Source organism: Nanorana parkeri, unplaced genomic scaffold, assembly GCF_000935625.1.
Source record: "Nanorana parkeri isolate BGI_ZX_2015 unplaced genomic scaffold, ASM93562v1 scaffold1184, whole genome shotgun sequence".
Lineage (NCBI taxonomy): Eukaryota > Metazoa > Chordata > Amphibia > Anura > Dicroglossidae > Nanorana > Nanorana parkeri.
In genome coordinates this window covers 95697-111400 of record NW_017307452.1, presented here as the reverse complement: position 1 = coordinate 111400, position 15704 = coordinate 95697, and the positions used below count along the sequence as shown (strand labels likewise).

General features: G+C 41.0%; 1 protein-coding gene across 1 annotated transcript in view; it reads left to right on the top strand.

The window, feature by feature from the left end:
• The window catches only part of LOC108796870 (F-box/LRR-repeat protein 17-like), a 441331-nt gene extending 438493 nt beyond the window's left edge, over nt 1-2838 (top strand). Inside the window, exon 6 of the mRNA XM_018568421.1 lies at nt 2298-2838. Coding sequence (XP_018423923.1) covers nt 2298-2435 — 138 coding nt within the window. The 3' untranslated portion in view covers nt 2436-2838. The remainder of the gene's footprint in view (nt 1-2297) is intronic.
• The last annotated feature ends 12866 nt before the right edge of the window (nt 2839-15704 follow it).

Sequence of the window (15704 nt, the reverse complement as noted above, 5' to 3'; positions counted from 1 at the left end):
GGGTTCTAATCACAGTAATCTTAATAATATATGTACTAATGGTGGGTCTCCTATATATTATCAAAAAATCCACATGTCCCCTTTTAGAGAGATCCCACCATCAAGCTCATAATGCAACTCTGTAGTCATGTATAAAAGGCAAATCATTTATTAAACAAACAATGTATCAAGACAAACATGAATAATGGATCATGTTAAAACCTGTAAATTGTGTGTATTGCACATTCACAAACCTCGGGTAACCATATATACTGAGTGGCCAGATTAATATGACCACCTGATGTTTGTAGGCAATTAAGCTATAATTTTGCGCTGAAGTTGCTAGAGGGCCAGACTATTATAAATAGGGAAGCAGGTTGTTTACCACGACAGTAGAAGTAATTTTTTTTCTGAAGATATGGATAAACAACACGATTTAACAGCCTTTGAACGTGGGATGATTGTTGGCGCTCAAGCCATGGAGCAAGTATCAACAAAACAGCAGAATTTGTTAAATGTTCAACGGCAGCTGTTGTTAAAGTGTTTAAAGACTGGACTGTCAGCTGAAAATCTGCTTCTGAACGTGCGAATTGTGGCCGTCAGCAACTAGTCAATGTTAGGGCAGAACGGAGAGTGACAAGACTGGTACAAGACAACAGAAGGGCAACAGTGCAGTGTCAGATTCCTCACATCACCTTTCAACATCTCGTGGAGTCACGAGGCGGCACAACGAAGTCATCTCATGGCCCAACAAAGTATTGATGGGGTGGTCATAATAATCTGGCCACTCAGTGTATTGGAGCATTTGCAATATGGACCCCTCGAACATCCGAATCCAATAGAGATCCAACTCCATAACAAATATAGGTGGAAAAAATTTATCTCCACAGACTTCCAGTATACAATGGAAGAGTCATTCAAACAAGTCGTCTATGGTAGAATCAACTCTGTGTGTTCACACACAAATGAGCCAGCGTACTCACGATATCTTAATAATCCAAGCGCCAGGGTCCAGCCTGTATCACAACTTCATAAGTGTGAATCAAGTAAAAGTTGAATGATTACCAGTAAGCACTGGATGAAATACATCAAAGGACACTGACCTTATTGATGAAGTAATGGATCCCAGCAGAGATGTTCTCAATGATTTCCGAGTAGCATGTACGGCCGTACAGAATGCTTTGAGTATGAATATACTCACGTAGCGCTATCAATACCGATGGTTCCTTTGGTAATCTCAGGAAAATATCAAGGGGTATCCAGATATCATTAGGCATCCGTGGTGTAAATCATGGTGAAGTCACTCATAGGTGTGGACTAGATTCGGGTGTAAGGCTTGTCCACAAGCCAAGGTCCACAAGCCATGTGGAAACTAACTCCATCCTGCACTATAACCCCTTACAGTCTGAACATGTGAGGGTGCATGGCAGCACCAGTGGCATTTTAGGGCCATACGGGGAGCCCTTTATCAAGGTGACACCTTAACAAAGGGACCCTGTGTAACCGTGAAATGCCATTGGTAGTATGCCTTTGTAAATTATGGTTTCTGCTACACATTTATTGCCATTTTGGTCTCCTCTTTATTTGTTTGGTAAGCAGTCCTGACCCCTGTTAAGTTTCCCCAAACACCAGGACATATTAATGCACTGAGTTGAATGGTTTAAATGCTGTCCAAAAACCATAAGCTACAGTTTATGTTCAGATAGAAGGGCAGCATCTAGTGCACATGTTGAAATAGTAAACAATTATACATGTTGTATGCCATGAAAAGTACTTGGCCAACCTTGATACATACAAATCAGGGCTGGATTTAGTTATGTGCCCTCTTTTGTTCATTTTATGGTATAACCTTGCACACATCTTTTTGACCAGACAGATCATGTATTCTTTGTTGTAAGCAGATATGATAAATTATAAACTTTTTTCTTTTTTTTTTGCTCCTGAACACTTGTCAAGGGCATCAATATGTTACTTAAGAAAGGATCATTCCAGCATAAGTTATACTGTTGATAAGTACCACTGCAGCTAGCCACTGTGTGCATTGACGTAGCTGGATGGAGGTAACAGTAGTTTTTGCATGTTCAGGACCAACACTGACTTTGTAGACTCCAACTCAATATTATTAATTAGTATACAAACTGAGAATTGGAGGTGCTGAAGGTTTAATCTTCAATACAGGGACTTCTTTTGTACACATTTAAAACAAAGAATACCTGTTGGACATAACCTGATATTATGTAAATTCACTTATGGTTTTCAGTTTGACTTTTTATTTTGAGTTCTTTATGAACAGTTGTGTCTTTTTCCTGTTTTTGCAGGTGAACGAAAGCACAGTAGAGCAACTGGTGCAGCAATATCCACACATTACATTTAGTACTGTTCTTCAAGACTGCAAAAGGACTCTGGAACGGGCTTATCAGATGGGCTGGACACCGAATGCATCCTCTGTCTCCTAACTCTTTGCACAAACCATCATGAATAATGCTTTTTGCATTTTTTCACAGCAGTATAGATTATAAATAATTGATTTATTTCTTTTCAATATACTTCCCCCTTTAGAGTGGCATAACTTGCTAGGTGCTGGGTGTTTTGCTTGGATTGTTTTATGGGAGCTATCTTCTGCGTGGCAAGTATATTTTGCAGGGTGCTTGGCGCCTGAGATATTAGTTCTGTATGGTTGCCATTAGATCGGATTGATATAATTGTGTGAAAAGTGATTGTAACATGTTCTGATATTGTGTTATACAAGCATGCCACTTCTAGTAGAATCAAATTCTCACTCTTCCATATTCCTTGAAAAGAAATCAAGTGTGTACATTATGAACTAGGTTTCCATGTTTTTCCTTGTTCCATTTCTATAGCTGATCAGTCCATCGATTTTCATGTATGCAGAACAGGGGCTTCAGAAAAGAAGCTGAGATAAATATTGCAGAGGAATCCATCCATCATATTATTCATGTGAATTGGCTATTAGAACATTGTTCTTGTATATACAGAGGTACCTCCTATTTTTTTATTCTGAGTTTTAATTAAAAAAAAACTTCACCAAATGGTCAAGGAAGGTATCAGTGTAAATATTACTCAGCTCTTTGTGTCTGAGCCATTCTAATGATGCAGCACATCCTCCTACAGTTTGTATGCTTTGTTCTTTTTGTGTTAGAAGATAACCTGTAGACTTATGCTGTAAATTCTGGCTGATGCACAGCATGTGTAGAAGTGATGGAGTTAAGCTGAAATGGGAAGGAAACAGGGGCACTGAAGTAAGATTTACACCTTGAACGACCTTATCAGTTCTTTATCAGCCCTTGTTTTAACTCTTAAGACATCAGTGTAAGTCTCTTGTTTACAAGGATTTTGGAATATCTATTGAAAATCTTTACCAACTTCAATTCTGTGGTTCTGGAGATAGGCCACGTGAATTCACCTACTCCTATCTTTTAAAATCAGTGCTGTACATGGGAGAGGGGTATCTATTGTTTTAAATACAAAGTCTATGTTGCAATAACCCCTGTGGGTTATGATGCACCTAAGACAGTACAATTATCTCATCAAAGATAAAACTCTAGTTCAGCAGACCTAAGGACATTGCCAGAATGCACATAATATAATGATTTGCACATTTCTGATAAAGACCAAAAGCCATGTACAGGAGCAGCAAGATGAGGATTCTGGGAAGTGTTTTCTATTAACTGAGTACCCAGCAAAAGAAATTTCAACTTTGTTGTCAATTTTAGAAAATCATAGCTGGCTGTAGACTGAAACGCAAAAGTAATGCTTAAAGTGACAGCGTCATAATCTTTCTTTTTTTTTTCCCTAACGTGCAGGGAACCCAAAGTTTCAATAGCTTTTAGTCAAAGTTGCCCCCTTCCTCTTGCCACCCATATATTCTCCTTGGCTTATCTTTATGATAGGCTGCCTCACTGTATAATAGGATTGTGTGAGATGCAGGAGGGGCAGGCAGGCTTTAACAATACCTAGAAATGCCAATGCTTTGCTCAAACAGGACGGTTCAGCATTCAGATAAAGTGGGAGGGCTGAAACTCCAGGTATGTGCAGGCACCTTTATACCTGTCAATAGGTTTTATTTTTAATGTGACAGTGTCACTTTTGTAATATTAAATTGCAAACATATTTGTGTAGCATTTATATTATTATTCTCTGTTTTCCTTTTAAAGGAACTTTGTCAGGTATTAAGGTATCTGCATGAAAAATAGAAACCAGTTTTCTTTTTCCCCTAGTCCCAGGTTGTATGTATCTCGTCCATGGCAGTTGTGTTACTGATCACAAAACTGGTCAAGATGTGTTGTAAAAAAATCTTAAGAGTTATTACATTTGCTGACCTGAACTGCTAAAGGAGTCCATGGAAGAAAATGTACTTCTGTAAGGTTCAATATAATCATTTAAGGAGTTACTATAGATGTCCTTCTCTGGAAGTGTAAACTTTGTACTATGTAAGAATATAACTGTTTCTGCTACAGTTCTTAGCAGATTTCCATAACTGCTCTTCTTTTCCTCCATACCTCTCCTTGGATATTGGACACCAGAACTGTACAGCTGAAGAGGTGGTGAGAGTACTTGCATTGCACTCGCTGTACAAGTTCCCTCTGCCAGCTCCTCTGTATTTCTATTGATTCTTGGAAGAGGACTGGTACAGCTTTTGAGGTTGGTCAGTTTCAGACCAACTGAATCAGCATATACAAAGTGTTATTGACAATAATGACATCAGTCAGGACTGTTGTGTGTTTTGTATTGGATAAAGTAGTATATTTTATTAATATAAATCATGATTATTTCTCAAATACAGTGCTCCATATTGCCAAGGCCATACTGATGACTGATGTAGGTTTTTTTTAAAGAAAGCTGTCATAAGAAAAACCATGGAGGCGCTCTTTGAGGAGCTCTTGTTCCAAAGATGCTAGGTGCCCGGCTGTCATTCTCTTAGTTTGATGCTTTGAGTCACTGACCTGGAACAAGTATACAGATAAGGACTTCTGACACTTACATGTTTTCTCAGCTTCTTTTTTTAAATGGGCCAGTGGCTCACAAAGTATTAAAGTAAACCTCACAGCTGCCATTGCAGACTTTTTCCTAAATATGCTAGTTGCCTGGCTATTCTGCTTACACACTTGCTTCAATACTTTGTAAGTCAGTATTATGTAAAAAGTTTGCAGATCAGGAAAGTCAGTCTAGTCACAAACCCTGTCCTGTATACTTTTTCCACTTTAGTGGCTCAGGGTATTGAATTCAGAGGACCAGATGATAGGCATTTTCAGTAATAGGTTAGCCATGGCATCCTTCATGTTTCTGTTACAAAAAGCCTCTTTTAAAGATAGCAGTTCAGCAAAAAAGCCAGTCAATAATTGTTTTTAATAGGAGATAAGCCACAGCACCTTTACCTCTCACAAACGTCACAGACTGTAAAGTGACAGAAACCTTGCGCATTTTGCTGTGTGACTATAAAATGTTTTCAGCATAGCATTTATGATGAAGATTGAGTCTCACTTGGCTAGTGACTGATTTTATATGCTTGCTTAAATGTCAGTCAACACAACAAAGCATAGCCCGAAAGCCTGCTTATGGATGCATACCTGTACACACAAAACACAACAATATTTACACTAAACCAGCGATTTCAACATTGACATTTTCTAGAAATTTAAAACAGAACATTTCTATTTACATGAGACCTTCTCCCAAATTTGATATTGTTATATTTTCTATAAGACAATAAGGCATGAAACAAATAATTATATTTATTGTGCTGCATAAAATAGTAATAATATGGCAAAAGTGTGTTCCAGTTATAGAGAAGATTAAAACATTTATCTTACTGTTTGGTATTGTTTTGTTTCTTTTCACCCTAGTTGTCTATTTGCATAAGCAAGTACCAATCACAAATAGCTTTGACTACAGTTAGCTTTCTTTTGGTTTCCTGTGGGTTAAAGTGTGTAACCCACAGTGACTGTACTTTGCACGCATTAACCACTTGCCGTCCGCCCGTTGTAAAAAAAAGGAACTAATTGGGTAATAATAAATGTTTTATCATTTAATATAGGGGAAACTTTTTTTTTTTTAAATTTCGGTAATTTTTCCTTAATATAGTAAAAAATAAAAACCCCAGTGGTGAATAAATACCACCAAAAGAAAGCTCTATCTGTTCCCAAAAAAGGGTATAAAATTCATTTCAGTACAGCGTTGCATGACGGAATAAATGTCAGTCAAAGTACCGCAGCGCTGAATACTGAAAAATGGCCTGGATGGGAAGGGGGTTTAACACCGCGGATGTCAACTGGTTAAAGAAGCCAATGTGCGGCTACAGACTATCCTATATGGTACAACTGCTGCCTTTGCACAGGAGCCCTTTTGGCTTTCAACATAGAAGATATATGATACACAGCACACCAATGAATGTCATTAGAACTTGTATCCACAGCTATAGTTACCAAATTCATCCACTATATTAAAATTAAATAATGTAAGCATTACAACCTAATTTTTTTAAAGCTGGTATTCAGAACATTTCTCAGGTTTTTGGCACATTTTTTAGGACTGTTAGGTAGCATACATACTTCTAAGGGGTTACTCTTATCTTTATTGTCAACACTTGCCCCAAAATGTGATAGCTGCAACACAGTGACAGTGACCTGCTGTCCACATCTGTGTTCATTGTAAATCAGGCCTAGGAGGGATTCTATCTGCCTTGTGGCAAACCCTGTTCTTACACTGCCCCAGCTATTCTACTTACCCTTTGGCCTTATTACTTTACTTTGAGTTGACCCTGAACAAATATGCACATATGGACTTCTGATTTTTATTTGATTTTTCCTTATCAGTGTATTTGTTCCAAGTCATTGACTCAAAATATTAAAGCATAGTGACTAGGGGACTAGCATTTTCATAAGGAGGACAATGTCAATATGTCTATAATCACTTGTTTGCGTTCACTGGGAATTGGATCCCCAAATAATCTGACATCAACACCCTAAAAACTCTCAGGCGCTGCTCAGATATACTGGCAAGTATTAGAATTGATAGATTATAATGTGTACGGGGAGCATGGTCAACTGGTAGTGGCAGTGGTAAACCATGCACAAGATAGGGACACTCAGGAACAATCCAAGCAGGTATGTCCTGCACTTGTATTCAGAAAGTCAGCAAACAAAGTTTAATATAGGAGGTCTCTATAGCATTAACAAAATCTGCTCATCCTAGCTACTAATTAAACTTGTAAACCTTGTTATTTCTTGACTGATGGGTTTCCCAAAACAAATAGGCAGCTCTTGTATGTTTTTAGTGTTCTCTCAGCAATCAACCTTTTCACCCAGCAGCAGACTTTCACAGTAGAATGAGTAAGGTAGAGCCTCTAGCATCAACCAGCTCAGATATAATAAGTCCTGTGGACACCTGGCTAAATAGTCACTAATAGTGACTGACTTGCAGGTAAGGTGTCGACCTAGCACTGGAGGCTTTATCCCACCCAAACTTCTACAAGGCCTTCAGGCTCCAGGACCCAGAACAGAACTGATCATCACCTGAGAAAACCAATTAAGTTTGTTTCCTCCATACCTGACACAAATTTTGGCACTCCTCACTTACTGTATGTGTAGGTAAGAAACCTAGGTGACGCATATACAGATTCCACAATCCTGCCAGCCAGCGCCTCACAGTTTATTCCAGAGATCAACCTAGGTTGCAATGCAGAGAGATGATATACAGAGTTTATAAATAAATCAGTGTGCAAAACAGGTGTACTATCTTTTAGAAAATTGTACATATTTTACTACTAGCTTCATCCCTTGAAATGCTTACGACTGTTTAAATAAAATACAAAGTTTGTGAATGTCATTATGTAACTTAAGTAGCCCATACAGTCTCAGATATTTGGTAACACACTACTGATTCGCTACCTTTTTATGCTCTTTAATTGAATCAGCCATTAGAGGATGTGAGTTGTTACTCATAATTGCTTAGTTATTCTGAAATCGGCTCGGAATCTGGGGGATTTACAATGGGAATTTTTTCAGCACAGTATATCTTTGACCAGATAATTAACTGCTTACAACAATTCATTTTATTCAGAAACTGCATTGGTAAAAGAAGAAGTTAAACCAAGAACTTCAATATATGCAATGTCTTCTGATTGCCATTATTTTTGCCATTTTCTCTAAGTAAAAATAAACTTGTAAACCTGCTAAGATTCTGTCGGGCTGTATTAGTTGTTAATCTGTGCTTACATTTGCGTAGTTTCTTCTACAAATTTAACTAGTAACAGCTTAAACGCTAATGTCAGATTGAACATTGGGTAGTAGGTGCAATATGTGCCCTGGCATTGCAGTTGCGAAGTTTTCACAAAAGACAGCTTTATTTTTTTTGCCAAACTCAAGTGTTTCCCTTATCGATCTGAATAAAGCAGTTAAATAAATATCTTGTCTGTGTTTACTGCAGGTCATGTGTGTGGGCTAACAGCTCTGACTAGGTGGTGTTGGAAATGTAAAAACCATTGGAGACGCTACATAAAGGGTTATCAGTGCTGTTATTGAAAAAAATGAAATATACTTAAAGCCATTTTTGGCCAAAACTGAGGAATTGTTAAAAACCTCTGTCCAGTATTTAAATGTTATCTGTGTGACACCCATAAACTGGAAAGTCCATGAGCCCATCGCACTCCTGACCGTTCACTCCAATAAAAAAAGCTGGGTGGTGCGGTAATCAACGGGTGGCAGCCGTGACGAACATGTAGAAAATCAGGGATACCGGCACTCCAATAGCGATGCAAAAAAAGTCTATTTAATGACGTGAGAACATATCACACAAGATGCAACAAACGTTTTGGGGTCACACAGGATCCTCAAGCAAAATACATGTGATGATCCTCACATGTCTTTTGCCTGGGGAAGGGGATCCTGTGTGACCCCGAAACGTTTGTTGCATCTCGTGTGATATGTTCTCACGTCATTAAATAGACTTTTTTTGCATCGCTATTGGAGTGCCGGTATCCCTGATTTTCTACCCATCAACTGGGACACAGACAGCAATAAGATGCTTGCATATCTTCTGAACTTTGTTCCCTCTGCTAGAGAATACATGTTTTATTTCTGTTTGGGCTACTATTGAAAGGATTTGACCCCTTTTCCTTTTCTGTTTAACAACCGTCATGCAGCCTGGAAAAGAGGAACAATCTCCCAAACAATACAGGAACAGCAAAAGGAAAGCGCTCAGGAACAGGAGAGTCGTATGTTTGCAGAATGGTCTTAAAGCGGACCTTTACCCATATCATTAATATAATAAAAAAGACACCGTTAGAAATGTTTAGTAATGACATAATACAAACACATACTTCTAGATAATTTGTGTTACGTGCATACCTTATTTCTCTTTTCTTCCCCAGTCTTCTGACAGTGGCCATGTTTATGAAGGGCAGATTACTAGCTCTCCTATTACTTCCTGGATTTCTGGCACATGTGACTAGGACATGTGACCATGCACATCATCTCAGGGAAGGAAAATGCTTTTCCCTGAGATCCCATGAGATTACAGATGAGATTTCCCAGCAAAGCTCTGCTGATGACAAGGCAATCCCAGTGTGTGTTGCTTTGCCAAACGGAAGTCATTTTGCTCTTTCAAAGCAGGAAGTGAATGCTCTGCAAGTATAAGTATTTCAAAATCACCGCATTTCACACCTGGCATGTCTATGTTATTATTAATCATCATACATAGAGGGATGCATTGGTACAATTGTATTTTTGAGTGTAAAGGTCCGCTTAAAAAGACAGTACTACTGTAATTGCCACCATTTGTGAAACCTGAATGTCTGTTCACTTAGTACCACCATTAAGATTACCTTTTTGAGGTTATGTGGGAAAACACGAAGGAAAGGGGTCAGCAATGAGTGGAGCGACATGAAGACTGCAGAGTTTGCCAAGGTCAAAGAAGGAGGAAATCATCCAGATCTGGCAATATACTTAGTATGGTTAGTTTCAACCTTAGGCAGCCTAGAAAGAGATAGTGTATGCTGCCTACAGCTGGAGAGGCACTATTGAATCATCTTGAGGCCTAGTGAGAGCATGTCCATTGACGGCGAAGGAAAGCATTTACAGCAAGGTGTATGTGTATTTCCATTGTTGTGCTAATAAAGATCATCTGGTGTATTCAGAAAGATCTCACTCTGCCTTTATAAGCCCTTACTCTCTTTCTTGCACCGTGAACACCATGCACAATGTTTAAAATATCTACATGCTACAGCTCCATGATATTTAATGATAGTGTTAAGCAATTATGTTCCAAAAAATTCTAGATAAAAGTTCCCTGTAACCTCCTTCACTGATGGTCAGCGTCTCTTACCTTTGCTCCATTCACTCCTGCAGCCTCCACCAGACTTTTTAGCATCCTGCAGTTACATAAGTGTTGAATGCCTGTGTCCCCTGCCACATTCTTTGAATCTTTCCTCTGGTTCCTACCCCAGTACAGGAACCAGAGGAACGGCAGTAATGTAGGGGTTGTAGGATGGAACCACAGCAAGGAGTTGGGGGCACAGGCACATGATTTTCCCAAAAGTGTTGAATGTTTAAGAGCCTTGCAGTACTGGAACATAGGGAAGGTAGGAGACAGAGGTAGCCAGAGAGGTGAATAAACCTCTGCTATTTTAGGAAGCGTTTGACTGGATTTTTTCCACAGCCTGACAGGGTCATTTTAAAAGGTAACAAATAAACAAGGCTGTAAACTCTGGTGAGTGATGTCAAAGAAGGGGCCACACTGGAGATCCTCTGCCTCCTTCAGGCCAAATGGCTGCTGTGATTTGTACGTCATTACATGAATGTGTTCCACATTGTCCAACAGATGGCCTCAGAAAATGAGCCACGTAACAGGATTGTGTTTAAGTCTATTAAAGGTAATATAAAAGCTAATTTCTATGAAAGAGCCGCGAATATCATTTACAGATGTGAATTAAATCATTTGCTAGGAAGTGATAATTAAAAACAATATTTGGAATACAATTGGATTGAGTTCACGTCCAGTAATCCCTTTGCATATCACTGCAGACCGACTCTCCTTAGCCTGAAACTGCTGTATTGTAAAGCAACAGGTGGCATTCAGATATCCATCAAAGGTTAATACTGGGAACAAAATTGAGTATTTCAAATCCTGAACAATATGATACAAGACATTTGTGTTATAAAAGAAGATGCAGCAAAAGATTCTAGAATCCACACTGTGAATTGCAGATGGAAATTAGCATCGTTCTGTAAGCTACCGTGACCATGATTTTAGGCATGCTACTGTCAGTCTCTCTGAAATGGCTGCTCAGAGCAATTTGTTCTCCTTTCAAAGAAACATTTCAAGAGTGTTTGTTCTAATTGTGTAACGTGTGTCTACATAACATAATTTCTTAGATGATCTTTTTTTTTTTCAAATTGACAATTTTTATTGAGTTTTATAAACAGACAATACAGAAATGACCAAAGTCATGAAACAAGGAATAAGAGATCATGCGGACCAAAACCAAGTATACATTGTGTAACAAGCAACAGTACATCGTTAACCCACTGCAGTGTCGGGTCCCCAACATGAGGAAATACATGCAACCCACATGGAATGTAATAACCCTGGCTAACAGGCAGTACCACTCATTTGACGGAAAAGTAACATACTAGACATAAAAAATCTGAGGTATACATCCATTTCCCGCACCATACCTATCGTCAGCAGTATAACAGGTTAGAGGTGAAGTGCAGTACTGTAATCCTGAAAAGAGCTCGATCTGGTGTTACGCATGAACCAGGCTCGCTGGCCTGGAGAACAAACAAAAAACGGTGGCCAGGACAGAACCCTGGAAAAGAAAAGAGACAGAACAGAAAAAAAAACAATAAGAGAAATAGAAGGTAGTAAAAACTGGGTACCGGCCTCAGCTCGCATCTCCTACCACCTCGGACGACATCCCCCAATCCCCCTCCAGTGCATCCCAGGCTTCCCACACCTTATTATGCAACCTCCAGGTGTTATTTAGTCTAGCGGTCAGGTATTCCAGTTTTTGGACATCTTTGATTCTGGTATACAGGTCCAGGTCAGACGGCGGGGTGGTGCGCTTCCAATGAAGGGCAATAAGGCATCGTGCCGTCCGTCAGGACATGTGATGACAGCTTTTTATCGTATTTATGGACCCCGGTGAGGGGATGGCCCAGCAGGTAGTGCAGCGGATCCACTGTAATCCTACGTTTAAGAAGGGTCTCCAGTATACCCTGCACACTCCTCCAATAGGGCTTGATCCGACTACACTGCCAAAATATATGGAACAGGGAGCCGGGTTGAGACTTGCAGCACCAGCATATGGAGGAGACCTCCGGGTATATATTATGGAGAAACTCTGGGGTGTGGTGAGTTAAGGTGAGTCGGCGCAAGCCACAGGGACTCAATCTCAACCCACACCGCATGAGGGGACATGGCACTCCAAAAAGGTATAGCCCGCAGCTGAGCCGCGGCAAAGTAGTGGGAGATATTGGGCAGCGCCAGGCCACCCCGGTGCTTGGGGGCACAAAGTATTTGCTGAGAAACCCTATGTCGCCCTCCCCCCCCATAGAAAGTGTGAGATCTGTCCTTGCAGGGATCGAAGGTCCGAGGCCGGTACGGGAATCGGCAATGTGTTAAAATAGTAAAGCAATTTCGGGAGCAAGGTCATTTTAACGGCTGCTATTTTCCCAGTGAGTGATAGAATATATGGGCCCCATTTATGTAGGAGGGATCGCAGGGTAGCAAGCAGTGGTTTGTAGTTGACATTATATAACATGTGGATTTTGGGGGTCAAGTGAATTCCTAAATATTTCAATTTTTCATTCGTCCATCTATAGGGGTATGCTGATTGGAGTAAAGTCAAGTCAGTGGGGGAGATATTCATGGGCATAGCCTCTGTCTTACCCAGATTCAACTTGTAACCAGACAGACCTGAGAAAAGCTGAAGCTCACGATGCAAGCTCTGCAGCGATCCCCCCGGGTTTGTGAGCGTGAGAATCACGTCATCAGCAAATAATGCCAGCTTGAATTCCTGCGAACCCAGAGTGAGCCCCGATATGTCTGGCGCGGCCCGAATCCTAGCAGCCAGAGCCTCTATGCAAAGCACAAACAATAGCGGGAAAAGCGGGCACCCCTGCCGAGATCCATTACGGATCTGGAATACAGGGGACACGGCCCCCCTCATTTTGATAGACGCCGATGGCGTAGAGTAGAGGGATGCAATGGCCGCAGCAAACGGGCCCGCCACACCGATGCGGGCCAGGAGAGATCTCAGGAAGGGCCAACCAAGCCTATCAAAAGCCTTCTCAGCCTCTAGGCTTAGAAGGACCATCGCCAGTCCTCTACGATTCGCGATGTCTATCTGGTTGACAAGTCTGCGTGTGTTGTCCCCCGCCTGTCTGCCCAGAACAAAACCAACCTGGTCTTTGTGGACCAGACTAGGTAAAAAGACAGAAAGTCTGTTTGCTAGCAATTTAGTAAAGATTTTGTAGTCGGAGTTCAAAAGTGCAATTGGGCGGTAGTTCGCATAAACAGTGTCATCCTTATCCGGCTTAGGGATCACTATCAAATAAGATTGCAAAAAGGAGGACGGGATGGGCTTACCCTCGAGGAACAGGTTATAGAGTTTCATCAAGTATGGGGAAAGCACCTGTGAGTAGGTCTTATAATATAGGTAGGTGAAGCCATCCGGACCTGGCGATTTGCCCGTGGGGAGGGAGGCGATCATCTTTTGGACCTCGTCCACCTCTAGCGGGGCATTCAACTTAGCACAGTCCTCTGGGGAGAGCACAGGTTAGTCACAAGAGCCAAGGTAATCTCGGATGCGGGAGGCCAAGGCATCATCACCAGCGTGGAATGCGCCATCTTGGAGATTATACAGGGACTCATAAAAAGCCCTGAATATATCCGCCATAACTATGCAAGAAATATTAAGAAAAAAAAATACTGCACAGCAAAATATCCAAAGTCTAGTGGAATGGGTATTAGACATGTGCACTGCCAAAAAGTTCGTTTCGTTTCGTTTTAAATTCGGATTTGTGTTATTTAGTTTTTCGGGATTCGGGTGTGAAAGTCAATTCGGATTCGGAATTCGGATTCGGACGAAATTCGGTAGCGTTCGCACGAACGTTCGTTTCGTTTTCTGTTCTTATTCGTTTCTTATTCGTTTCTTATTCGTTTGCAGCAAAAGTGACATTTGAGGGGGAAAAAATATTTTTCTCCTTCTCTAATGTCACTTTGCTCCAACGAACGAAACGAATAAGAAACGAATAAGAACAGAAAACGAAACGAACGTTCGTACGAACGCTACCGAATTTCGGAAATGGAAATTCGGATTCGTTTGCATTCGTTATGTCTGTAATTCGGAATTCGGATACATCCGAATGTCCGAATTTCCGAAAATTCGTCCGAATTTCGATTCGGAACGAAACGAATCGCACATGTCTAATGGGTATATTCGGTCTCCAAGTAGGTATAGACACAAACCAGTCCACCTATTCGGAGAGACGACACGTACAAATAGCCAGTAATGGGGAGAGTGTAACCCAATGAACGAGAGGACAAAACAACTAAGAAATCGAGCATCCATGAGGACACCCGCCGATAAAGTATATTATTTAGCGCCAAGTGTATATAACATAGCATTGCATAACATAACTGAACATGACATGAAGATAGCCGATAGTAGGAAGAATGCCACGTAGGCGGACACGGCTAATAAACCTGAAAGGGAGGCCATGGCAAGTGGTCCGCACGCTGTCCCGAGGCGCCATCTTGGATCCAGCACTCGGAGCGGCCGGCCGGCCGGCCAAAGAACCCCTGGATCGTGGCCGAGGATTTATTTTTCTTCCCCTTTTGGCCAGAGGACTTATGGGTCGACCTAGGGGGGTCTATCCTTCCCCATATCAGGCAAGTGAGCGCTAATTCAGCAGGGCGAATGGCGGGTGCAACACGGAGCTCTCCTGGGATGCGTCCTCTCACATAGCCAGTTAGCCACGCCCCCCCTCTTAGATGATCTTATCTCACACATGATGAAAAACTGCACAGGCTAAAAGTGAAACTTCAGGCAAAATAAGTTGGCACACAGTGGGAATTCAAATCAGTTTAATGTGTTACCTGCCAAGGGAATGTTAATTCTGTACAGCCAGTCTTGTGATTTACACACATTTTGTACAATAGACAGGTGATGCATATAATTGCTGTTTAAATCGGAGCTGTAGTGACAGAATTCACTACTATTTTCCCCCTGCCCCTGAAATGACAGAAGAGAGCAGTCCTTCATTGCTCTGTCCACCGAGACCGCCCTTCTTCTTTGCCGCTCCAGATTTCAGACTTGCCTCATCTGCTATTGGTTGCCCATACAGCACATATACCATCCATGGAACCTGGCTGCATTCCTGGCATCTGAAACGGGGTGTGCACTGCACTGCTCATGCAATGCAGATAGTGTACACTATTAAAAAAAGGAATTGCTGGGAAAGAAAATAAAATATTTTTACTTTAGCAGAAGAGAAATGCAATCTACTAGGAATGGTTTTATTTTTCCTTTGATTATGTTCCTCTTTAGGCAATTAGTCTTCCTGGTAACAGAGCAAGCAAGGTAACAGAACCAGAAAATATTAAAGGGTAATTCCACTTTTCCAGGTGAATGTGGGAAAATGGAATTACTCCCTCCAATCTGGCCCCCTCTCTCCCCCCTCCCCCCCTTAAATGCTGCTTCC